The sequence below is a fragment of the Sinocyclocheilus grahami genome, unplaced genomic scaffold (genome assembly GCF_001515645.1).
Source record: "Sinocyclocheilus grahami isolate Dianchi unplaced genomic scaffold, SAMN03320097.WGS_v1.1 scaffold79.1, whole genome shotgun sequence".
NCBI lineage: Eukaryota > Metazoa > Chordata > Actinopteri > Cypriniformes > Cyprinidae > Sinocyclocheilus > Sinocyclocheilus grahami.
In genome coordinates this window covers 641,366-668,738 of record NW_015505258.1, presented here as the reverse complement: position 1 = coordinate 668,738, position 27,373 = coordinate 641,366, and the positions used below count along the sequence as shown (strand labels likewise).

At 37.6% G+C, this 27,373-nt stretch overlaps 1 protein-coding gene across 2 annotated transcripts in view; it reads right to left on the bottom strand.

The window, feature by feature from the left end:
- LOC107586235 (serine/threonine-protein kinase SIK2-like) overlaps positions 1-27,373 on the bottom strand; it is a 51,034-nt gene that overhangs the window by 9,004 nt on the left and 14,657 nt on the right. For both annotated transcript variants that reach the window (XM_016273501.1, XM_016273500.1), the window contains exons 4-12: positions 22,567-22,728; positions 18,783-18,907; positions 17,876-17,999; positions 12,139-12,359; positions 11,884-12,036; positions 11,636-11,788; positions 6,857-7,082; positions 5,529-5,813; positions 4,429-4,589 (exon numbers count right to left, since the gene is read on the bottom strand). In XM_016273501.1, the coding sequence (XP_016128987.1) occupies positions 4,429-4,589; positions 5,529-5,813; positions 6,857-7,082; positions 11,636-11,788; positions 11,884-12,036; positions 12,139-12,359; positions 17,876-17,999; positions 18,783-18,907; positions 22,567-22,728 (1,610 nt within the window). The remainder of the gene's footprint in view (positions 1-4,428; positions 4,590-5,528; positions 5,814-6,856; positions 7,083-11,635; positions 11,789-11,883; positions 12,037-12,138; positions 12,360-17,875; positions 18,000-18,782; positions 18,908-22,566; positions 22,729-27,373) is intronic.

Below are 27,373 nucleotides of genomic sequence, written 5' to 3'. Positions count from 1 at the left end.
TCTGTCTGCTTATTGAGTTTATTTAACCCATCGCAATTTATTGGAACTGTGTGAACTAGAGTGAATATTCACCTTAATGTTGTTCTAAAGGCGTATTACTTAATAACACAAACATGTCCTGGTCGCACTTGCCAATTTAATGGCAGAGAATGGTGACTTTAGGTTTTGTTTGTTGTTTTTAAGCGGATGCATATCTGTCGTAAAATAATCATATGCATCTCGTGGTGTATATTCCAAGCATTCTGAAGGTATACTGAGGGTTTGGTGAGAAACAAACCGAAATGGCAAGTTATTATATTTTATGAAAATCTTGCGTTGCAGTGCGAGTGCGCAGTAGCTCATGCTGCGCACAAGCGCATATCCTTTTGAGATATATCAATTATAATCAATTTTAATAAATCAAGACTACATTATATAACTCTAAAAGTAGGCTATTTAATATCTGTTGTTCTCCGGTTGTCAGTGAAAATGACAGTTCTTGCGTGAACATAGGCCTATATATACCCAAGCCAATTTATTATTCCTTCCTTTTTGTCTTGATTAAAATATTTATTTTGAAACAAATTAATTAATTAATTAAACAAACAAACAAACAAACAGACTTACTGGGTGAGCAGGGTAGGCTAAGACAGCTGTCATATCATACCCTGCCATGCCCAGCTGATGCAAATAGAATTTATATCTGCACAGAAGAAAGCCCTGTCTAGACTCTGCCCAGGTATGAGTTGTGTCCAGCTATTCATTAGCCTGTTTGTTTGATGAAAAAAGATGAAATGTAGTTGCAATAAATGCGTTAAGAATCCGTACAACTGCAGCAGTGGAGGACTATTATTCTGCTGCGTGATACTGCAGAAGAACTGATGATGGCACGGTTTGATCTTCGGCAGACCAATCAGCAGAAAGGGGCGTTTAATTCCCGCCCATGTATAGAAATCGAATATTCAAGCCGTTTATTCATTTTTCCACCCCCGAGCGAAGAGCGAATAACGAAAATGTAAGCTGAATTCGGTAACACTTTACTTGAAGGGGTGTGCATAAGACTGACATGGCACCTTCATAATCATGACATGACACATGTCATGAATATGAAGGAGGTTTTATGCATGTTTATGACAACTGTCATTAAGTGTCATTCGCTCGGTTATGTCATTTTTAATGCAAATATGACATTATTTGACCTAACCCTACCCTTACCCTTACCCCTAACCATAACCCATAACAAAGACATCTCAAACAATGTCATCTTTGCATTAAAAATTACATAACTGAGCGAATGACACTTAATGACAGTTGTCATAAACATGCATAAAAAAACCTTCAAATTCATGACATGTGTCATGTCATGATTATGTAGGTGTCATGTCATGATTATGAAGGTGTCATGTCAGTCTTATGCACACCCCTTCAAGTAAAGTGTTACCCTGAATTCTCGTTTTTTGGAAAAGGAGCCGTTTTCAAATTCTTCAACTTTCAATATTAAATCAAAAAACGAATGATCGAATGATACACGGATTCAGAAAGCGTATCCTGTTTGTTTTCTAAAAAACTCCATGTCCTGCAAAGCGCGCTTTAGCTTCTCTGCACAAACGATTGGTTACGCTCCTAACAGCACATATTTATCTAGGTTAACCATTTAAACTAACATTGTTTTTTTAAGCATTTTATATAGGCCTATATATTATATATATTCTAAATTAACGTAATAAAGAAACGAAAATATATATAACCACTTTTGCCATTAAAAATGAAACTGAACTATTTTAATGGCTACAACAGCAGCTGTGTAATTGGGGAAGAGAGAAAGAGAAAAAAGACAAAAAGACTCGGCCAGTAATTCTGATAATCTGTCGGATAAGGGCATATGTTTGAGGCCCGTGCAGGGTTCTGCTGAGCTTATTTGGTAGCAAACTCAATACTCATATACGCACGAGCGCACTTTGGATGTGACTGCGCACCGCCTCTGGAGCGCGCGAGTACCGAATGGCTTAAAAAGATGTGCAAATAAATAATAAAATTTACTGACGATGCAACAATGACCCGATTAGGCAAGTGACTATTCTGTCAACTGTCCCGAAATGCGAGTGAAAGTCTCGTATCGCAGCGTGCAGCGGCTCTTGTAGCGCAGACGAGATGCGCCGATGTGAAGCCGTTTGACCGTTTGAAGAAAGAGAGAAGACGCGTACAGCTGAATCACTGATTTGATCAGTCTGTGTGGACTGGACTCAGTCTGTAGATCTGTAGATATTAATTAAACAAACAAACAAACAAACAGACTTACTGGGTGAGCAGGGTAGGCTAAGACAGCTGTCATATCATACCCTGCCATGCCCAGCTGATGCAAAGAATAGAATTTATATCTGCACAGAAGAAAGCCCTGTCTAGACTCTGCCCAGGTATGAGTTGTGTCCAGCTATTCATTAGCCTGTTTGTTTGATGAAAAAATATGAAATGTAGTTGCAATAAATGCGTTAAGAATCCGTACAACTACAGCAGTGGAGGACTATTATTCTGCTGCGTGATACTGCAGAAGAACTGATGATGGCACGGTTTGATCTTCGGCAGACCAATCAGCAGAAAGGGGCGTTTAATTCCCGCCCATGTATAGAAATCGAATATTCAAGCCGTTTATTCATTTTTCCACCCCCGAGCGAAGAGCGAATAACGAAAATGTAAGCTGAATTCGGTAACACTTTACTTGAAGGGGTGTGCATAAGACTGACATGGCACCTTCATAATCATGACATGACACATGTCATGAATATGAAGGAGGTTTTATGCATGTTTATGACAACTGTCATTAAGTGTCATTCGCTCGGTTATGTCATTTTTAATGCAAATATGACATTATTTGACCTAACCCTACCCTTACCCTTACCCCTAACCATAACCCATAACAAAGACATCTCAAACAATGTCATCTTTGCATTAAAAATTACATAACTGAGCGAATGACACTTAATGACAGTTGTCATAAACATGCATAAAAAAACCTTCAAATTCATGACATGTGTCATGTCATGATTATGTAGGTGTCATGTCATGATTATGAAGGTGTCATGTCAGTCTTATGCACACCCCTTCAAGTAAAGTGTTACCCTGAATTCTCGTTTTTTGGAAAAGGAGCCGTTTTCAAATTCTTCAACTTTCAATATTAAATCAAAAAACGAATGATCGAATGATACACGGATTCAGAAAGCGTATCCTGTTTGTTTTCTAAAAAACTCCATGTCCTGCAAAGCGCGCTTTAGCTTCTCTGCACAAACGATTGGATACGCTCCTAACAGCACATATTTATCTAGGTTAACCATTTAAACTAACATTGTTTTTTTAAGCATTTTATATAGGCCTATATATTATATATATTCTAAATTAACGTAATAAAGAAACGAAAATATATATAACCACTTTTGCCATTAAAAATGAAACTGAACTATTTTAATGGCTACAACAGCAGCTGTGTAATTGGGGAAGAGAGAAAGAGAAAAAAGACAAAAAGACTCGGCCAGTAATTCTGATAATCTGTCGGATAAGGGCATATGTTTGAGGCCCGTGCAGGGTTCTGCTGAGCTTATTTGGTAGCAAACTCAATACTCATATACGCACGAGCGCACTTTGGATGTGACTGCGCACCGCCTCTGGAGCGCGCGAGTACCGAATGGCTTAAAAAGATGTGCAAATAAATAATAAAATTTACTGACGATGCAACAATGACCCGATTAGGCAAGTGACTATTCTGTCAACTGTCCCGAAATGCGAGTGAAAGTCTCGTATCGCAGCGTGCAGCGGCTCTTGTAGCGCAGACGAGATGCGCCGATGTGAAGCCGTTTGAAGAGAAAGTCAAAGAGAGAAGACGCGTACAGCTGAATCACTGATTTGATCAGTCTGTGTGGACTGGACTCAGTCTGTAGATTTGATTATTTACTCATCAAACCTACATGCTATAGGCTATTGAATAAATGTGTGAATATCCATCATTTTAAAGTCAAAAGCTGCGGGAATGAGTAAAACTATGCGATATAGCCTATGTGCAATCCCGCACCGAAATTCAGGACCTGATTAAACACAATTCTATTATACAGAGTTTTGTGAAATAGATTTCAATGACTTTTCCAAAACTTTCTGGGTTTATTTATTTTTCCAAAACTTTTCCAGGCCTGGAAATTGGTGTTTTAAAATTCCATGACTTTTCCAGGTTTTTCATGACCGTACGAACCCTGTATATATCATCAAATTTGGTAACTGTAAAAACACATAATAACAAATGTAGTTACTATTTTAACTTGTTCTGACCCTTTTTTTTGCAGACCTTCAGGCGGCTCCGAGTTTAAAACCTCTGCATCAGTCATTCCTGATTGTAAGGGATGCTACAAAACGAATCTCAGGTTAGCTCAAATCTGTGATTTCTAGTAGCTTCCCTGGTGGACTGACCTGTAGTGCAGGATCCAATAAGTCATGTGGATGGGCCTGAGGGCTCAGCAGCCCCAGGGAAGGGGTTTCTCCAGAGCCCATCTGCTCATACACCTTATTTAGCTCCAGGATACCTTTGGTCCGTGCCAGATTCTGTAGGTGCTGTCTAAAGGCCACCAAGCCTACATGAAGGAAGGAGTAAGATTATGAATAATAGCACTGTTATTTCCAAATGACTTACAGATCATCAGATGATGTTCCACCCCCAGTGTCCATATCCATGTGTGGTCATGAATTTTCACATGGGAGTGTCAGAAAACAGGAAGTGACTTTCATTCCCTCAAACCCACGCCACCTCTGTCTGCTCCGGTGTGGTTCTAACATGTGACCTCACTTAACGTAGCTAATCAGTCTATTTCAGGAGAAGATATGTCCAGGCAGGCTGCAAATGCTTTATTCATCGCTCAAGTGCACATTAAAATGCCGTTTAGTGGCTCTTGACTCCTCTGCTGCTGAACGGAAGAGGGTTGAAAAAAGGATTCTCAGGTTATTTTAGGGCTTCAAGTGATTAAGGGTAATTATTCAGGCCACAGGATGAGAGAACTCAATAGGACCGAGTTGGCCTAATCTTCAAAGCGCTCTCTGATTCACTCAGTGAATCATCTGACAGGGGGTGGTGCATTTAGAGGAAAACAAGAGACAACCGGGAGAGAGAGTGTGTGAAAATAACAGTAAGTGTGAGAGAAAGAGAAGGAAAAGGAAAAGATATTGAATCTAATGTATGAACCACAGTGGAGTTCAAACATCTGAGACCATTAGTAAATTTGTGCAAAATTGTGCACTTAAAATTATTTTATTAATTAATTTTTTATTTAATTGCAAGCTATTTTTATTTGAATTATTTTATGAGAATTTATCAGTATAACAAACTAAGTGTCACATGGTCCTTCAGAAATCATTCTAATAATGCTGATTTGTGCTGCTTAACATTTTTGTGGAAACAGTGTTACTGTACATTTTAATGCATCCTTGCAAAATAGAAGTATTAATCACTTAACAAGAAATCTTGTTTACCTCAAACATTTAAATGATAGTGTATAAAGTCACAGGATGCTGCTCACCTTGTGTAAGTGAGGTGTCTGATGCTCTGCGGCCCTCGCGGAAGCTGATGGGAGAGCGGTTGTGTGTCTCTCTCCTCTGGGCGCTCAGTGCCTGCATGGCAGGGTTAGCGGGCAGAGCACTCATGAAGGGTGGAGTCATGCGGGTGACTGGTGTGTTGGCCAGGACCACCTCGTTAAGAGAGGGTGCATCCTCCAGCAGACTGAGGTCACTGTGCATGGAGCCCATGTCGTACTCCGAGTCCACGCTGCCCAGAGAGGGGTTATGACCCACGCTAAACAGTTTGCCTGGTTAAGAAAGAGAGGTGACAAAGATTTATAGTCTCTTAAATGGGTCATATGATGCTTTTTTAAAGATCATTATTTTGTGTATTTGTTGTAACAGAATATGTTGACATGCTTTAATGTTCAAAAAACACATTATTTTTCAAATACTGTACATTATTGTAGGTCCTATATGCCCCGCCTTTCTCAAACGCTTCGTTTTCTACAAAGTCCCTCCTTCCGACAAGCGCAGTCTGCTCTGATTGGCCAGCTGACCCAGTGCATTGTGATTGGCCGAACACCGCAAGCACTCATCGGAAATGTAACGCCCCTTACCATAATCGCGAGCTTCATCTTTCAAAATAAATGTAAACACACACACACACACACACATACACACACGATGCACAAAACTCCGCATTTGAACAGTCAATAGCAAATACTTAAACTAATAACAAAACAGTAGCTGATTCAGAAGCGCCAGATTGTCATAGCAAAGTCAGAATTACCTCCTCTCCTAGGTTCACGAAACGGTCGTCCAAAAAAATGCATTGCTGTTCTGTTGTAAGTAATCTTAAAGATTCCTAAATGCATCTACTTTTGGAAGGCCAAATAAAGTGCTTTTGCTTTCGCCTAGAAACACACTGACATGGCTGCTTCAACACTAACTGTGGTTACTGAAACCACGCCTTTTTTCTTTGCGTGCACATTTGGGTGGCATTATGCAAATATTTCCACATAGTGAGGTAGATATGTGGGGGCGTGTTAGAACGAGCCGTTTTAGGGGGGGCGTGGCAGAGTCTTAACGTTGATAAAGAATATCTCTTTGGATTTGAGACTTTAGTCTTTGCAACTTCAGGGATCTTATCTATTCACAATCAGCTTGTAACACTCCAAAGAGAAAGGAAAACTTGAAATCGCATCATATGACCCCTTTAACACTTCTGAAATAGATTATTGTGATTTCATTACCATTTTTATCCAAACTGATACTATTAATACAGAGACTATGAAGTGGGGTTTGAACCTACAGTATAACCTTGTGGTTACCCTTAATCCACACCCACCTCCAATGATTCCTGGCTGGTTGGTGACCTCAGACAGCGTGTGTCTGCGCTGTCCAAAGCGGGCTGTCTGATAGGCATTGAAGACATGAGTATGATCATCCTCAGTGTCCAGCTCCTCCGTCTCGATGCCCTCGTCTATAGAGGTCTCCATCATGTTGCTGGGCGACGAGGCGCTGGATTTGCGAATAGCCACAGGGGGCAGGGGGTCCAGCATGCAGCCGTTGACCTGCAAAACAATGTAAAGATCTCTAAGTAGCGAAACGTATTTGGAAAGCTTTTCTAGAAGACCTGAAATCGCATGTAGGAGATATTAATTCAAAGTCACAAACCTGACAGACTTAGCCACAACACAAGATATAGTTGCATAAGAGAATAAGTTGCAACTGTGAAATAAAAGGTGCAATTATGATAAACTTATAGTCTCAAAATATAATGTAATTGTATTTACAAAAAATATATTTGCAATTACCAGAAAGTCACAAATGTAAGATATTAACACGGCAAGATACAGCACTAAGTCATATTGTAAATTATATAGCCACAATTGTGAGATATAAAGTCGCAATTATGATACAGTCATATATATGTGACAATATAGTCACATTAAAAAAAAGTAACCGGCAACTATAAAGTCGCATTTCCTAGAACTGTAGTCACAACTATTGAGAAATAAAGTAAAAAATGTGAGATATTGTCACTTTGCTAAACATTAAGTCATATTGTGACTTATATACTCACAATTATGTGAAATAGTCATATTTTTTGAGAACTGAAGTTGCAATGGCAATTACGATTAAGACAATTTTATAATATACAGTAAAGTCACATTGTGAGATAAAAAGCACTGTTGAAAACTATAAATTCATAATTTAGAGAGATTAAATTACATTCAATTTAAAGTTTTTTTGTTTTTATTTATTTATTTTTTACAACCATAGGTTGTTTACTTCCAGGGAGGGAGAGTGTGGCAATGCGGAAAATCCGTGCCACAGAAATGGTTTTCTTTCACTTTGCTTGATTGGGGTGGAGTGTTTCAATTACCAGCGGAAGGAAAGTAAAGTTGTTTAGTAAAGCTGGTCTGAAGACAAGTGACGGCTGCTTATCCACCTGTCCTGGTGTCTGACAAAACAGGCTTGACTAATGGCCAATCACAGCACACCTCGCTTTTTCAGACCGATGTGCTTTGTAAAAATCGACACATTTCAGAAAGGCGGGGCATAGAGGAGAAACAATAATGTACAGTATGTGGAAAATAATGTGTTTTTTAACCTTAAACCGCAAAAACACATTTCATTACACCAAATACACAAAATAATGTTCTTTTTAGCAGCATCATATGACCCCTTTAATCAAACAACAAAAGACAAATTCAAAATCACACACTGCTCTTGAGTGAAGGACTTTTGTAGCTTTAATAAGAAACAAAAAAGTTTAATTCTTATAGTGAAGACTATGCTGTTTTATTTTACATTTGATTGTTCATTTCTGTAGTAGGCTGTAAACTGCTTGAGACTTGCATAAAAAAACATTAAAGCACAGTTTGTTTCATTTGTATCTTTTTATTCTATTGTATTTGTCCTTTGCTTTTTTATTACTGACGGTTTAATTATTTTCAATAATTTTGAAGTCTTTTTGTTTGTTTGTTTGAAATTCCGCTGGTCTCTACAATGTAGATGTCATAGCAACCTTATTTACAGGAAATATATATTTGATATGTATCACTATCTTTAAATAAATCACTCCTATAAAGTTTTGGTCATATGGCCCCCTCATAATCGTGTTAAATAATCGTGATTACAATATTGGCCAAAATAATCGTGATTATGATTTTTGCCATAATCGAGCAGCCCTAAGTGGAAGTGTAATATATATGCAATTTATGTATTTCCTTTAAAAGATTTGGAAGATGACCAATCTTAGGATGTTTCTTTGTCTTTGGATGAACTCTCATTTACACCGGTATGTAGATAAAGCAACATGCCTTCAAGCATCGTATTTCCCAAGAACAAGTTCTAATCTCCCATCAGCCCTCATAAGTCACTCACAGTCCTGAGTCACATTTCCACTCAGTCAGCACCACACACAAACTTTAACGTGCTTTGTGATGACAGGCCGAACTTCATGAACACATTCCCTAATGATTTGGGAATGGAGTGAGAGAAAACAAAAGCACTGCAGTCTCTCCCTTTTTGCCTCTTTTTATTGCTCCCTCTCTTTCACTCCTGATTTTCACTCAAACAAATGAGTGAGCTATAGAGGAGGGGGTGGAAGTCTGGAATGCAGGGACAGGAAGTGTGTTTTGGCTGAGAGGGCCGTCAGAGCCTCATGCAGACGGAGTACACTGAGACATGCCATCAAACACACACTCAACCGACATGGATCATCTGGATGAGTTGAGTTTCCTGCAGCATGCTGGGCCAGGAATGCTGTTATACCAACACACAAAGTTAAAGAACAGCTTCAGAGCCTCTCTTTTTCTTCTTTCCTTCATCTCTCTCTTGCTCTTTTTTTTTTTTTTTTACATTTCAGCCCATCATTTTGCCCAGCCCCTTTGTTATTCACACACAAACAGTGTGATTATACAGACTCATAACAAATTATGTAATCCCAGCCGTCCCTTCCCCACCAGGGGTTGTGCCGTACTCTCTGAGATCAAGCTTCATATTTTCAACATCTCATATTGGAGAGAGTCACAATTCCTCCTCTGATCTTAAAGGGAAAGTGTGTCATTTTTCAGTGCTAAAATGTCTCATCTTAATATGCAGAGACAACTATAAATAAGCAATTTGTAGACATTTATTTCCCCTAAAAGTGTAAACCATCTCTATGGTGCTTTCAAAATATTGCCCTGTTTGTTTGAACATCTCAACTAGCCCGACAACAGCAACACTGCTTCAACCAATGGTGTGAATTTGGGGCAGAGCTATCTGTTTGTTCAGCCAATAGCACATGGGGGCTTGTTTGGGGAAACCTGTCTGAAAACAGACACTATTTGTGCAATTTTTTGTCATCTTTTTGTAAAGTTTTGTTTTTTGCTAATGTCAACAAGTTCTCCTGTCCACACTCCAATCATAAATAGCCTTTTTATGACCTAATCAATTTGTGATGAAAAAAAAAGATAAAAAAAACAAAAAATGTTATTTGAAACAAAATAAATGTAAACTGAAATAAAATGTAAAACATAAACTTGCCAAAGCAAAATTTTTCAGTTTCAATTAAACTTGATGTACTAAAATAACAAACTAAATAAACTAAAACTGATGAATAAAAATTAATTGAAACTATGAACACATTACACACACATTTAAAAAAAAAAAATTTACATTTAAAAAGCTAATAAATTATAAAAATACAAAATTACTAAACCTTTAACTACAATTAAAGTGAAAACAGAAAATATATATTAAAAAAAAAGGAAAGGACTTGATTTTTTTGCATTAAATATCCTATTTAAATATCATAAATGTCATTTATATAAATACCAACCAAATGATTTCCTACTGAGTTTTGCATCAATTATTTCCTCTGCAAAACCAAACCCAAACATGTATACAGGTGACATTTACCGATACAAGTTTTACAATAAGAGAAATTTTGTAAGGGATTGTTTATTGAACACATTGTTCAAGAGAGGAACTGGCTGATGCAATGTTCAGTATGAAAGCCATGAATGCGCATTAACTCCACATTTCCGAAGATGGTAAAATACCAGTGCACACAAAGCCAGACAGTTTGTGGTGTGCTTGAATGTGAGAGTGAAAGAGAGAGAAGAAAGAGTGGAACGACTAAGCCGAAGCGAATGGACAGTTGTCACCAATGTGTGTCACTGCCAGAGACGACTGCAGTCTGACCCGCTTGTGTAAGCCAAACAGCTGTGGACGGCCTCAAGGGGAAACACTCATAGTGTATGTCTCACCTCACCATCAGAGACAAAAATGAAAAACCATCAAAGTAAACAGCTTCTCCCTCATCGACGCAAAAGGCATTAAAACAAAGTATGTGCATGAAAGAAGAGTCTTGGAGAGAGCAAATTACTGTCTCAAGAATGACAGCAGAGAGAGACAGATAGATAAAAATGAAGACGGCGTAACTAGGACTCTAGTGAGGAGATAGAGTAGCAGAGCTGGCCGGCTCCTGTGCTGTTATTCCTGTTCTGTATGCCAAACTGGCAGCCGATCTGGCCGTCTGTCAGGATGGTTCTGAACAAAAGGCTCCTCGGGGAGCGGGCGTGATGAGGAGGCCTGAGCAAACAGCCAGGCCCACTGCCTGACCTTGGAAGGACTGAAGTTGCTTAACAGCAATGTAGGAAAGGAGTGCAAGAGCACTCAGTGGGCAGCAGTCAGATTCAACTCTGTCCCAACAGATGTTTGTACCTGCTAATCAACACCCCCCAAAAATGGGATTATGGGGGATTTTATTAAAGCACATATATGGTAGACAATGGGAGAGACATTGTAAGAAAATAAAAAAAAATGTAATATGTGAGAACAAAATTCCTCTTAATTCCTTTAGCCTTTACATATAAAAAAAAGGTATTTAAAAAAATTTATTTATGAATTATCTATCTATACCTTAAAAAATATAGTGGAAAAATATTGCCCTTTAACAAAAAAATATTTTTGACATTGGTTCTTGGTCTCCATTTCCTCGAACAACGGTATTGGCACTAAAAATTTAGGAGATCTTAAACATTTGCTATGCTACAGTCTAAACAGGCTACAGAGAGTAACAAAAGCTTAATTCCACCATAATTCAACCTCTAATCCATTTCTCACTCACTTTGGGAGTCCCAACCTCCTCCATGAAGCTGTGTTCTGTAGCACAGGACTGTGGGAACGTGAAGGAGTCTGCAGAGGCTTGAGGCACAGCTGGGGATCGCAGGAGACGTACGTTCTGAGGCAGGAGGCTCACCTGAGGAGCAGCGCTGCTCGCCTACAGTGTAGAAAAAGAGATACACCAACAGAAACAGTCAACTGCATGGCCAACGCCGTTATTTACATTTTCAGAGGCAATTTGAAGAGTAATACCTTGACGACAGTCTGCTCTGCAATCGTACTGGGACGTCTCTGGCGGGCATCGAGTTGGGGCTCCACTGGGAAACTGCAGCGGTGGGCCTTTAGCCTCTCAACCAGCAAGAAGTAGATAGCAGCAAAATGATTGTAACTCTTATTCTGAAGAGACTGCAGAACAGATGGAGAAATTATCAATAAAAGCCACATTAGTCAAGCCTGTTTTGAACATTAAGAGTAATTTTATTTCTTAAAATTTGTGTAATTTCTCACCTCTACGGTTTTGTGCTGGTCGATGCCAAGGCTGTGCATTAACCGGAGCACCTGTTCACTGTATTCTCCCACACTAGCCTCCCCCTCTGCAGTCTGCTGATATAACATAGGCCGCTGCACAGGCACCTCCATCACCATCCACTTGTGTTCCTTTATTTGTCCTATAGACAGACGCTTGGAGGGGTCTAACACCAACATCCGCCTGATCAGATGCTCACAGTCTGCACAGAAAAAGAAAAAAGATAAGCATGACACTTGCCAATATAACCCTTCCAGTTCTACTCAACCTGCTCCAAGCAGGATTCAAACCAGCGCTTCCAGCATGGGATGAAGGTGTGCTAACAAGGACACTAAAGACCGCAGGCGAGTGAGGTTTACATGCACAGCTCTTACTAGCTTTTAACATTGATGATAATACACCAAATCAGCATATTAGAATGATTTCTGAAGTATCATGAGACACTGAAGGCATTGAAGTAAAGGTCGAAATCTGCTTTGAAAAATCAGCTTTGCCTTTACAGGAATACACAAAAGTACTTAAATAGAAGACAATTTACTAGGTGTTTTGCTTCACATGTCTAAGAACACCCATTTCAATATACATTTAATACAAAATACAGCTTTGTGGCAGAAAAAATAATAATTTATGGTCATTAAATGTACTACAATGATTCAAAACCCATTGTAAAATATTCCTAAATACACGCGACAGCATATGCACCAAGTTACTATGTTACTTTGCAAAACCCAAACAGCCTACAGTTTACTTGGCCGAAGAACTGTTTCTTCTGATAACACTTACAAGTAAACTATTATTATTATTATTATTATTAGTCAAGTATTATCAAATAATTGTGGGAGCAGAAAGAAAGTTCTGTGCTTGTCTAAGCAGTGAGAACTGAGCGGCTCTGTACAATCTTAACCTGAAAGGGTCACAGTGTGTTTGCTTCACAGTAAACACTGCTGCATCTGAGGCACACAGTACACTAAGAAGTGGTGACAGCCTGTACCATCCAATGCTTGGGACAAGATTTGTGGAACAGTCTGTCAACAGCTAAAAAACCATCCAACAGACACTGCACTGTCGGACTAACACAAACCCAAAACACATTATCTCATCCGAGAACGCACAAGGCCTTTTGTCTGTCCCTGTGCCCTTGACTATTGACCATGTCTCTCTGACTCAGCTAGACTGAATGAAACTGACATCACGAGACTGGTGGTTATGTGGGCGTTCTCAATGCTCCTTTGCATCTCGCTGCTGACCATTTTATTCAAGACTCGCTCATCCTGTTAATCTGCTGCATGTAGAGTTGCTGGAGAGCCTGCGAGACATTAGAGCAAACAGAGGGAGTCGCACACGCACAGCTACAGTAATACTCCTTGTGCTGGAACACAGTGGGATGTCTTGCTGGAAACATCCTCCTCCCGACAGCTCCCTCACTCACTTCAGCAGTGGGAATCAGAGAATCTTATTACCATATTCATGTAGAAATCATATGCATAAATACAGCTGTGAGGAACAGTTTGTGAACCTTGATTTTAGGATTAATGGTTCTTCAGATGCAAACTGATATGTTATACTGATATTTCTAGCTTTTTAATCACCATGTGCTTTAAAGACGAAATTGAGAACAGTATTTAAGAAACAAAAATGAAAATTCGGTTATCATTTACTCCTCATGTCAGTAACAACCTGTATGACTTTCTTTCTTATTAGATGCAGCATAAACTATTTTGAAGAATGTTGGTGACAAGTTTCGGTTCCGTTGACTTCCATTATATAAACAAAAAATACAATGGAAGTCAATGGGAACAAAAGCTATTTGGTTGCCAACATTCTTAAATATCTTCTAACTTGTTCCACAGAAAAAAAGAGAAATGCATAAAGGTTTGGAACAACATGAGGGTGAGGCAATTATTGAATTTTCATTTCTGAGTAAACTATCCCTTCAAGCCCAGGACTAGAATTTTAAAATCCTGAAACACAGACTGTCTGAGTCACTTTGTAACTGACTTGTGTTTTGGATCATGGAACATGGCCCAGCATCTTTGAGCTTTAGATCTTACACAGCTGCTGTAGAGTCTTGTTTCCTCTTAGAGTTCATTGATCTTGGCTGTTCAAAGCAGCTCAACACCATTTCACCTCTTCAATCATGGTAAGGATGACGTTTTGGTGTTGGTATGCAGTGCTTTGTTTTCCCTGAACATAAAGATGTTTATATTTACCCAAAAAGTTAAAGTTTAACCCACAGAACTTTGTTTCAGAAGTATTATCGACTTTAACATCTGCTTAAAGACCCCAGTATCAGAGGAGGATCAGATGGTGTGCAAATGATCCGGCATCAGTGCAGCCTTAAACTTTACTGTTGTATATTTCAACAAAAATGTACAGCTGTAAAACTTCTGTGTAAATGCACTGCCTCTATGCAGCATGCAACAGCTTAAATGCACCTTTTTGGGTATATATGCAGATTAAGATGCAGCTTTTGCAGGGCTTTTGCCATGTAAAGACAATGTAGAATCATAAACCTCATTTTGTCTTCAGATCACATTTTAGGAACAATTCAAGCTGATATCCAGATTTTTCCCCCCTGCGTAAATTCAGGGACGTGTCAAAACTAAGGATTCAAATTTGTTAATGAAACTTAAGCAGCAAGGACTATTTTCAAGGCAAGAACAAGGAGAAATAGAATAATAAAATGTAAAAAATAAAACACAAATGAAAAAAAAAAAAAACATTCTCCATCCATTACATTATTTTAAAGATCTTTTCAAATATACTTGTGATTTCTGGTGACACCTATATATATATATATATATATATATATATATATATAAATTATATGATCAGTAAGTCATGGCAACAAATGTTTTTTTCATATTTTAACTCATCAAAATAATTTAACCAATTTCAAGTTTAAGTTACATGAGATTCAACTCGATTTTTTTTAAGCCAGTTTAAATTTGTGTCACACTTTATTTTAAGGTCCAATTCTCGCAATTAACAAACAATTAACTATGAATTTTGCCTTAATAAACTACTAATTAGCTGCTTATTAATAGTAATGTAGTTGTTAGGTTTAGGTATTGAGTAGGATTAGGGATGTAGAATATGGTCATGCAGAATGTGCTTTATAACAACTAATAAACAGCTAAATATATTAATAGGCATGCTAATAAGCAACTAGTTAATAGTGAGAATTGGTCCCTATACTAAAGTGTTACCAATTTTTTTTAACAGTGTATTAAACACATTTTCTTAATTTGCAGCGAATCCCAAATTTCTAAGTTAAAGTATCTTCCTTATCCATAATTTTATTTTACCCTCTAATTATTAGACAAATACTGTAGGAAAGTTTGCTTTTCTGACATTCGTCCTACAGTACATGTCATAGAAGATAATGCCATTACTGTGCAAGTTCCTGAATGTTCCATCCAGGATAATTCTGGAAAAGCCAAAACTCCCTGTATAACACACCAGGCACTCATAATCTTTCCTAATGGTGCGTGTGCTGTATTCACCGTGTAGAGTAGTGTGTAGCATGTAGTGTGTGGTGTGTACTAGCACTCTTGGCTAAGAGCATGCTGAGGAGGGGTCGATACTCCGTAGGGGTGAAATCCTGTGTGATGAGAGCATTTGAAAAGGAAATGTAAAGGAAAAACACATGCTGTTCTTCTCATTTGAGGAGTAATGCTCCGCTTCACTCAGAGACCCATAAGGGCTTGTTATACAGTAAAATTCTCAACGTGGCTTAATTGTGTAAATGTCTTGAACAAAGTCAACTGACCCTTACAACCGGCCCCCTTCCCCCCCAATCAGGGGCCATCCTGCCAGGACCGGTAGGTTAACGTGTGTTCGCTCTTCCTCGGGTTACTTGATCTGTGCTTAATCACAGCGAGCAAAGCTTGTGTAGAATGAACGAATGTGACATTCTGACTCTTACGTCAAGAGCAGCCCACCGCCCTACCTCTCTCAGAGTCTGCCGAGAACTGGCTCGCTGCCAGTGAGGATAGTCTGAACTGTCTTGCTCTCACCCGTTGCCCTCTCACTTTATCTCTCTTGCCCTCATTTCTATCTCGCTCACAATCTTGGCCTTCGCGGCTTGTGTTATTCTGCCTGTAAAATGAGTGGAGTAAATGTTGACTGCTGTGATTTTATTTAGCATGGGTCACTCACTTTAAAGTGAGTGGGTTAACAACTAGTGGACTAATCAGTTTTAAGGAAGCCCTGTGTAATTAGATCGGCTTTCTGGTTCACCTGACTCCGATTGGATGCATTTCTTTAGGGGCCTTTACTTAGTGGGTTCATTCAGCTAGCAAGATCTCGAGACGTGCTTTCAAAATACTATCTATGACTTGAAACACTATAAAATAAACAATGGTGGAATCCATGCTAAAATATAAACTAAAAAGGAAAAAAAATCAATCGGTGCCAATAGCCTCGTGGGCAGCGTGCCGACATATAGCGCCGTTGTGCTTAGTGCATCCCGAGTTTGAGTCCTGGCTCGTGGACCTTTCGTGATCCCCCCCCCCCCTCCCCTTCCTGTCTACATACGGTTCTATCATAATAAAGGAAAAAAATGCTCAAACTAAATTTTTAAAAAGGAAAAAAATCAGATACACTAGTCAATAGGGATGCATAATATAGCAGTATCATCAGTGATTTAATTTAATAATTGCATCATTTATTTATTAATTGTTAATTTCCCTGATTTTTATTTTTAAACTACAGTTCAAAAGTTTGGTGTCAGTTTGAAAGAAAGTAATACTTTTATTCAGCAAGGGTGTATTTAATTGATCAAAATTGTCAGTAAAAACTTTACAATAAATATTGTTCTTTTGAACTTTATATTCACCAAAGAGTCATGAAAACATTTATCCACAAGATTCCAGAAAAATATTATGCAGCACAACTGTTTTCAACATTGATAATAATAAGGAATGTTTTTAAGCACCAAATCAACATTAGCAATGATTTCTGAAGAATCATGTGACTCTAAATGCTGGAGAAATGGCTGCCGAAAAATTCAGTACTGCATCACAGGAATAAATTTCATTTTAAAATATATTTAAATAGAAAATGGTTATCTTAAATTCCAATAATATTTCACATTAACTACAAATAAATGCAGTTTTAGTGAGCATAAGAGACTTCTTTCAAAAACATAATAATACATCTTACCCAACTCAAATTTCTGAACAGGAAGAGTAGATTACCTTTGGCATCATCTAATGTTCCCTGTAAATTAATCTTTGAAAATGCTAATAATTTAATAACACTGTTAAACGTAATTTAGCAAATCTCAAAATGAATATCATTTTTGACATGTACATATAATGCTGTGATTCTTAAATTCACTTGTAGCATTTAAAATTAATTCTACATAATGGAACTTAATTGGCTTATCATCAATAGAATAAAACAAAAAATCAGTTTATTGGTATCGACCAGAATTGTAATATCACTGCATTCCTACCAGTCGACCTCATTACTAGAGACGGTTACAGGATGATTAGTTTACTAGTGGATCATCGAGACTAATTTCATGTTCCACTGCTAAATGTCTCCGAGCAGTTAGAGCCCTTCCTCTTTATACAGTCCAGACACACACAAACTGTAGCCAAGCACTTATGGAATGTTTTAATTGACCAGGCTTGAATTTCATGAAAAAACAGCAACTGCTGCCAGAAAACTCTCCTAGTGGTGGCTTCGTGTGCTACGAGAGCGTCTCACCTTCTGTCATGAAGTAAGGGATACGGAAACGGCCCTCCAGAACACGCTGCCGCAGGACAGGGAGAGAGGGGCCATCGAAGGGCAGGGCGCCACACACCAGCACGTACAGAACCACCCCCATACTCTGCAGGAACACACACACACAGCGTCAGCTCAGTGGTGAATAACACGATTATAATGTGCAGGTGCACACACTTAAAGGGATAGATCACCCTAAAAATGAATATTTATTCACCCTCATGTCAGTTCTAACTTTGAATAAGTTACTTTTTTTACGGAACACAAAAGATGTTTAGCAGAATGTTAATGCTGCTCTTTTTTCATTGTATATGAGAATCTTGCCTAACAAAAAGGTCATATGGGTTTGGAATAGGGCTGCACGATTAATCGCATGCGATATTTAACGCGCATCTTGTCAGAAAGCCGGTTCTGTAATCAGCGGTAAATCTCCATCACCTGCGGGCTTTCACATGGAGCAGCATTAACTACACAGAGCCGTTGTTCACTGACGAGCTGCGCTAAAAATCGCGCGAATATGAACGTGGTTTTGCGCAGCTCGTCAGTGAACAACGGCTCTGTGTAGTTAATGCTGCTCCATGTGAAAGCCCGCAGGTGATTTGGAAGCGACTTGAGGGTAAGCAACTGATTTTCACTTTTGGGCAAACTCTTCTTTTAATGGCAGTAAAACGAGAGCAAGAGAGCTTTCACATGGTCTGATCTCCATCTCTCTCACACAGACCACAGGGTGTTTGGTTTACGCTTTGACGTCAGCTGAGTTCTCAAAGGTTGAATAGGTGGTAACACAAACAACAGTCAGCTGACTCACTAATCATTTACTGTCAGACACACTGTGGTGTGAACCTGCATGGATACGCCGGCTTGTCAGATCAGTGCAGAGCGGCATTACCCAGATGTCCAGCTGGGGTCCTTCATACTGCTGTCCCTCAAACACCTCCGGGGCTGCATATGGAGGACTCCCGCACCATGTGGCCAGGGGCTTTCCTGACTGGAAGAAATTTCCAAAGCCAAAATCTGAAAGCATGGAAAATAGAGAAAGGTGATGTTAAAATGAAACTGACAGGGTTTGCTATGTCTGTGTTCAGGGACATAGATCACATTTCAGCTTTAGGGGACAATAAATGGGAAGGTTTCATTACAATATTGATTTTACAACCAAGGTTCCAATACAATGGTGACTGGTGAACTTTTCCAGTCATTTGTGACTGCTGTTTAAAAAATAAAAAGTTGATTAAATACTTCTTCCTACACATATTCTTATAAACTGATTTAATAAATTGCACTGTTGTTCAAAAGTTTAGGGTTGGAATGATTTTCTAATGTTTTTGAAGTCTTTTATGCTCACAAATACAATAAAAACAGTAATATTCGGAAATCTAATTACAATTTAGAATAACTGATTTCTATTTTAATATATTTTAAAATGTATATGTAAATTTATTCCTGTGATGGCAAAGCTGAAATTTCAGCAGCCATTACTCAAGTCTTTAATGTCTCATGAACAGAAAGTTGAAGAGACTAGCATTTATTTCTTGTAACATTATAAATGGTTTTGATGTCAGTTTAATGAATCTATGCTGGATATATGCATTGATTATAATGTTTTTTTTTAAATCGTACAGACCCCAAACTTCTGAAATGCAGTGTACATTTCATTTCCATGACCTTTCCAGGGCAAAGTCTCAACTTTAAAATTCCAGATGCTTATATGAATAAAATATTCATAAAAATAATGCCTAACACAGGTTTATGACTGGTGAGACATATTTATGTCTGTTAAATTTTCTCAATTTACCCACTTTTGGCAAGTGTGGCAAAAAATGAATAATGGCTCCTGTAAGTGTTTGAATTATTTGTCATCAAACGTCAAAAGTTGGGAAAGAGGTGTAATGTTTACCTTACTGTAAAGTTACTACCCATGACTCTGAAAGTACAGACATTGCAAAAACATCCTTCTCTAATAACCCAAGCCAAAAACACATTTCCTTCACACATCCTCAAAGCTCACAGAACGATGCTTTTGCAGCCCACTTCTTTCGACTTTGATGAATAATATTAGAGCTGTACTCATTGAAAGGCCATTACCAAAAAATTAAAATAAAAATCATTTCCACACAAACTTTGCCATTAGTGTGTAATTTTGCCTGCAGTACAGTCAGACAGCAATTTTTATATAGACAGCATTTTAAAATATTTCAAATCTCATGAAAACAAAATTTGAGTGTCTGAGGCTATATATTTGCTAGTCCTTTCCTAAAAATAATTTTAGATATAAGCATTTAAAATGTATAGTCATTCAACTTTATACAGTTATTGAAAACAGAGCAAAGATATTCACCCTACACTACAGATCTCTCTCCAATCAAATGCTTTCTAAAATAAGAATATCCCTCCCAGTAATACTGCCTCTAACATCATGGCTGTGATGTAACTAAAGCCTATTGGCTATTTTATAAAAGGCACAAACCCTTTCAAATGTCTCATATTAAATTCCTGTTTCAATAGGTAATACATCAAAACTGTGCTGAACATTTTTTTTATGGGGGCTTTATGAAAGAAATAAACAGTGACTTGATTTATACTTTGACTAACAAGCTTTTGTAACATTGAGTAAATTATTAGAAAAGATCCGACTACATTACATAAGGTCACTTAAAATTCCTATGCGACTAAATTGGCATTATACAGTACCACACTACGTCTACTGGCAAATGTTGTATAATACGGTATGCTGACAACAGCCAATGAAGGAACAGAGGGTCACTACCTCACTCTGACTTCAATGGGTTGGATGAGCTTTACAAAGTGCTCAGAGATTATATACAAAGGCCACCACTGCCAGAAGTCAAAGACAGTGGTGCGAGATGGCCAAATATGGCTCTTGGAAAAATATGAAAGTCCTAGTGTATAACAGTCGACCTTCCTTAAAAGCATAGGCTACAAGCCTGTATTTGTTCATAACTGTGCAACTGCAAAAAAACAACAACAACAACTTACATATTATATTATGTATATATAAATATTTTTTTCTGGTTTTCCAGAAAAAAAAATAAAAAAATCTACAGATCCTTTAAACAAGAACGGCATAAGATATTAGGATCTGCTACATCTTGAATTAGGTTTATTTTTTTCTTACATTGGCATTATTTTCTTGTTTTAAGCATAAACCTCACTAAATTTATGCTTAAAACGGGAAAAATTGCCAAGGTGGTAAGAAAAATAAACAATTTGAATTATTGAAATTATTGCAATTATATTGTTTGAAGGTTATATAAAAAATAAATAAAACAAATAAAATAAATTTCAATTTTATTTCAATTACAGTGAGTATTATGAGTTTGTCTAGATTCTGAGCTTCAGGGGCCTCATGAAATGAAAATGTGAACCTTAAGGGAGAGATAAAAAGCAGCCATGTTCATTATACATTGTGACTGTGATGTAAGAAGCCAGTATGATGAGTCCATATCAGTTGCGCTGACCCACTTCATGAGTTGAATGCTGAGCAGGAGGAATTGACGTCAATGCTCTAGGCAGTCCAGCGGCAGACACTGCAGGAGTGAGCCTCAACATTCAATACAGGAATCACTCAATCTCATCCGGCCTCAGAGCTTAACTCCTGCAGCTTTGAAACAGTGGCTAGTGCCATATTTACAGGCAGAGCGGATCTTTTTGTTACTTTAAATAAAAGCTGTTATTGAGGTCAATAGCTCTGGCTCTCATAATTTCGTTATGCAGCGGACATACGTTACATGCTGTGCATTGGATTGGTGCTGGAGGTTGATTGTGTAAAGATCTCTGGGGATCCAATCCTAACCATTTTCATATGGTTTCCCAATCATTGCCCACCCCCAGGAAGTCTCTCGCTCCCACAGGTTTGCTCATTTAACATGATTTATGGGAAAACAAGTTGTAGTGTACACTCTTCTCTTGCTTCATGCTTTGAAATGTTAATATGTCATGTAATCACAACACAAAACCACTGTAAATTGAAACATATTTTGCTCTATATATCTGTATAATATGGACATATCTTTTCATAGTTTATAGATTACGAGTTTCACTGTCTTCTTTTAGTCAAGATGCAGGCACATAAATGTTTGAAGTGGAACATAAAAGGCTGATGACCTTTCTTTGAGTGACCGTGCTTCAGCCATCTTCTGAGAGGCTGACTGTGAATCAGTGTGAGGGCTAAAAGAAAAAGGACCTTTAACAAAGCCTTGCAGGACACTCCTCTGTGACTGGCCACTGCATTACTTGCTGTGCCAAACATCATAATCTACCAACATGATAGCGGAGTTTTGGGCAGAGAGCAGGTTGACATGTCAGGGAAACTGACAATGTTTGGTCTGCGTGTGAATATGTGCGCACATATGTGTGTGGGAAGCTCTCCTTTCGCTGAGAGCCTTGCATGGATGCTCAAAGCATTTTCTTATATATAAGAAAAATATAATTATTATAACCATAAATTATATATTATATAATATCAAATTAGTTAAATGTGTATATAATATGCAAATAATAATATAGTACAAATAATAAAACTATATCAAACATATCAAATAATATAAAACAGCTGTTTTATATTTTACAACAATTCAATATCAATAGTGCCAGTGTACCAAAGATTAGTAATGTATCAAAAGTTTAGTTAATGTAACTGTGACGGCCTTTACCAGCAATCTTGATGTTCATGTGTCCATCTAGCAGCAGATTCTCCGCCTTCAAGTCCCGGTGAACGATGTTTCGATTGTGGCAGTACTCAACAGCAGACAGAATTTGCCAGAACTTGCGTCGTGCCTCTGGTTCGCTCAGCCGTCCATGCTTGGCTAGGTAGTCTAAATAAAGATGAAATGGGGTTAACTAAACACCACAAATACACAAAGCACAGACATGAATCAATGAAACATTTTGCATGGGTAATATAGTGTAATATGGGTCACAAAAAAAAAAGTTGAAAACCATGACCACACGTTATACCGGGAAAGGCTCCGGTGGTGTGGTGTGGCTAGTGGCAGAGATTGATGAGCCACAATAAGGAGGCTTTGTGGTGTGTGAGTGGGGTAAACATCCCCCCGGATGGTGTAATCATGTGGTCACCACACCCTAGAGTACTGGATCAGTCCCTGGCCCTCGGCCTGTAGCCAAACCTACAGTCCTCACACATTCCATTCCATACTCGCCTTGGGATTACATTGAGGTGGGCTGGCAGAAAGACTGTGGGTACATGGCAGTGTGTTTAAGGCGTCATTCTCTACATAGGCTGTTTTTCAAATATCAAAATCAATTATCAAAAACAGACAGCAATTTCTGATCGCAGAATTACCTTGGATAGCCTAGCCTTAAGGTGTAGTCACATTAGCGTAGCTTCAGTGAAATTTTACAGGCAATAAAGGCATTGTTGATTGCCAATAGTTTAGAAATGTATATGAAGCACAGCTCAGATAGAAGTCACTTTCAAAGCAATTTTTCATTGACAAATTCACATTATTTGAAAATGTGCAAAATCTACAGGGGAACTTTTTGTCCTCACACGGAATTTCCAATCATGCCGATTCCTAAAGCACCAGGCCCAGACTGTGTTACACCAGCCTGTCTGAAATCCTAGAGAGACCACACCGTACTATAGAAAATATATAAAAAAAAATAAAATAAATAATACAATACAATATATACATTTATATACAGTGCCAACATAATTATTAGACAAGTTGATATTCTGATATTTTTTTTCCAAGCACATTTGACCAAATCTAAACCACATCAATCTTAATAACTACTATTAATTTTGTATTTAATCATTTAAAATTGATATATAATTGTTCATGAAGGCTGGAAGTGAAAAACTCCTTATATTCAGGTGTGCATAATTATTAAGCAGGTTTTCTTTTACAGATAAAATGAGCCAAAAAAGAGATTTAACTCTGACTAAAAGTCAAAAATTATTAAATGCCCATGAGAAGGGTGCAATACTAATGCAATACTAAAATTTGCAAAGTTAAGGCATGACAATTAGACAGCGAAATGCTCATTGGGTCAGCACGGTCAGAAAAAACAGGTGGAGAAGAAAAGACACATGCTAACTGCAAAATAATTAAGAATTAAGGTGAAGAATTAGGTGTGAAACCATCAGGAACCATTTAGTCTCCAACACCACTATTTTCCAGAACTGCAACCTACCTGGAGTCTCCACCTGTGTCAGGTTCTCAGAGACTTTGCTTGAGTAAAAAAAATCCTAAAAAAATGACCCTCGCTTGATACGAATAACATGCTGAAGTGTTGTGAAATACATGAAGACTGATTTTTTTCCTAGGCTTTATGGGCCGATAAGTTGAGAGTGACTCTTGAAGGACCAGCACCACATCCTCTTGTACTACTCTTTCAACAATTTATCTTCCAGAATCTGGCAGTAAGTTTTGGGAGCTCATTTTTAGTCCATCTCCTATCCTGAAAAGTCTGTCTTGCAGAGATGGACTAAAAATAAACTCCCAAAACTTCCAATGGTCTTCCAACTTCCATTTCGCTGTCCAATGGTCATGCCTTAACTTTGCAAATTCTAGTATTGCATGGGCATTTAATAATTTTTTACTTTTAGTCTTGAGTGAAATCTCTTTTTTGGCTCATTTTATCTGTAAAAAAAAAAAAAATTATTATATTACTACAATAATGCCAAATGTAAAATTCATTGTGCTAACCAATTAGATACTAGATACAACATTCTGAAATTGTGCTCCATTTTTAAACTTTTTTTTAGGCCTACGCTGTTAATCAAAAAAACACACCTGACATAAGAATGTCTCATATTTGTGTCAAATGGCCGGCAGGAATCTACTTTGAGATAAGATGTTCATACACTCTGCTTTATACCACTCAACCGGCTGTAATCATCCTCACTAAATCACAGACTGTGGACTTTGGCCAACAGAACAACATATCATTCTGGTGTCAGCATACCAGGTACATCAGGCCTCTAAAATGCACTTGATACATGATTTTTTCCCTTCTCTTAGCCATGTGAGCATAACAAGATAGACCTAAAAGAGCCTGAGCTGGCCAGCTGACCTAAAAAAAGGTGCTTCTACTTTATAAGTAGTACAACTGGAGTTGCTCTCAACTGACCCTTACAAACAAAAGCAGCAGTCGCACCAGTCGCATGGACTGACTAAAGAGGCACGCGAGAGGAGAAAGAGCACTTCTCTTCTCAGCAAGGTGCATTTTACTGCAGGGCTTGTGTATTAGGGGTTTTAAAGCATGAACTAGCAGAACCTTGTAGCAGTATTGCCATTTACAAAAAACTCATGGCATTTTAAGTGTTCCACCAACTTTAATTCACTGAAATAAAATAAGTAAAATGAAATATATGTAATAATAATAAAAATAAGTGTTTAATTAATAAAGAATTTTAGTAATAAAAATATTTTGTTACATTTCAAAAGTATTTCTGAATATATAGGCATATAAAATAATTTTAAAAGAATTAGAAAACATTTTTAATTTTTTAATTTTAAGCTTTTAATACAAATAACATGCTGAAGTGTTGTGAAATACATGAAGACTGATTTTTTTTCCTAGGCTTTATGGACCGATAAGTTGAGAGTGACTCTTGAAGGACCAGCACCACATCCTCTTGTACTACTCTTTCAACAATTTATCTTCCAGAATCTGGCAGTAAGTTTTGGGAGCTCATTTTTAGTCCATCTCCTATCCTGAAAAGTCTGTCTTGCAGAGATGGACTAAAAATAAACTCCCAAAACTTCCAATGGTCTTCCAACTTCCATTTCGCTGTCCAGTGGTCATGCCTTAACTTTGCAAATTCTAGTATTGCATGGGCATTTAATAATTTTTTACTTTTAGTCTTGAGTGAAATCTCTTTTTTGGCTCATTTTATCTGTAAAAAAAAAAAAATTATTATATTACTACAATAATGCCAAATGTAAAATTCATTGCGCTAACCAATTAGATACTAGATACAACATTCTGAAATTGTGCTCCATTTTTAAACTTTTTTTAGGCCTACGCTGTTAATCAAAAAAACACACCTGACATAAGAATGTCTCATATTTGTGTCAAATGGCCGGCAGGAATCTACTTTGAGATAAGATGTTCATACACTCTGCTTTATACCACTCAACCGGCTGTAATCATCCTCACTAAATCACAGACTGTGGACTTTGGCCAACAGAACAACATATCATTCTGGTGTCAGCATACCAGGTACATCAGGCCTCTAAAATGCACTTGATACATTATTTTTTCCCTTCTCTTAGCCATGTGAGCATAACAAGATAGACCTAAAAGAGCCTGAGCTGGCCAGCTGACCTAAAAAAAGTTGCTTCTACTTTATAAGTAGTACAACTGGAGTTGCTCTCAACTGACCCTTACAAACAAAAGCAGCAGTCGCACCACAGTCGCATGGACTGACTAAAGAGGCACGCGAGAGGAGAAAGAGCACTTCTCTTCTCAGCAAGGTGCATTTTACTGCAGGGCTTGTGTATTAGGGGTTTTAAAGCATGAACTAGCGGAACCTTGTAGCAGTATTGTCATTTACAAAAAACTCATGGCATTTTAAGTGTTCCACCAACTTTAATTCACTGAAATAAAATAAGTAAAATGAAATATATGTAATAATAATAAAAATAAGTGTTTAATTAATAAAGAATTTTAGTAATAAAAATATTTTGTTACACTTCAAAAGTATTTCTGAATATATAGGCATATAAAACAATTTTAAAAGAATTAGAAAACATTTTTAATTTTTTAATTTTAAGCTTTTCATATCATTATGCTCTTTCACCATCATTCTTCATACTCTTGCTGTATGACAATTTTAATTATAAAAAAAATATTTATATTAAAAAGATATCAAACAGTCTCTTAATTTATGAGATTAAACTGCATATATAAAAATGAAAGAAAAATCAGTTCAAATCAAAGAATAATACTATGGTATTAAATATCTCAAAGAAAAACTATGGTACTTCCATAGTAAATGTGCAAAAAACATGGTAATACCAAGATCAATTTGGTAATTTTCTGTTAGTGGATTCTTGCACACATAAACAAATAAACTAAACTATATCCAACATACAGAAGAATACATTTTTTCTGGTCTTCAAACACACTCTTTCCAGTGAGTTCCAGTAAATGATCTAGACAGGAATTATGAGTTTTCCTATACTACAATTACTAATGCTCAAACCTAAAATTGACAGATTAGAAATAGAGCCTGAGGGTAAAAGACAGGGATGGAGAGGCTGAGGGCAGACACGGGTGTCAAGACTGATCAGCTGACATGTTCAAAAAGAACCTTTTCTCCAGCTCTGGATTTTTCTAAAATATGCATGGCCTACATTTCTCCCCTTCACTTCCAAAATTCAAATCAATGTCCCTTAGCTTTCCCTCTCTCTCCTGCTTTGCCTGTGCATTCTGCAGCTTCTACTTATTCGAAGTTGACCCAGTTTCCAGGTCCCTCTAATGCTTCGG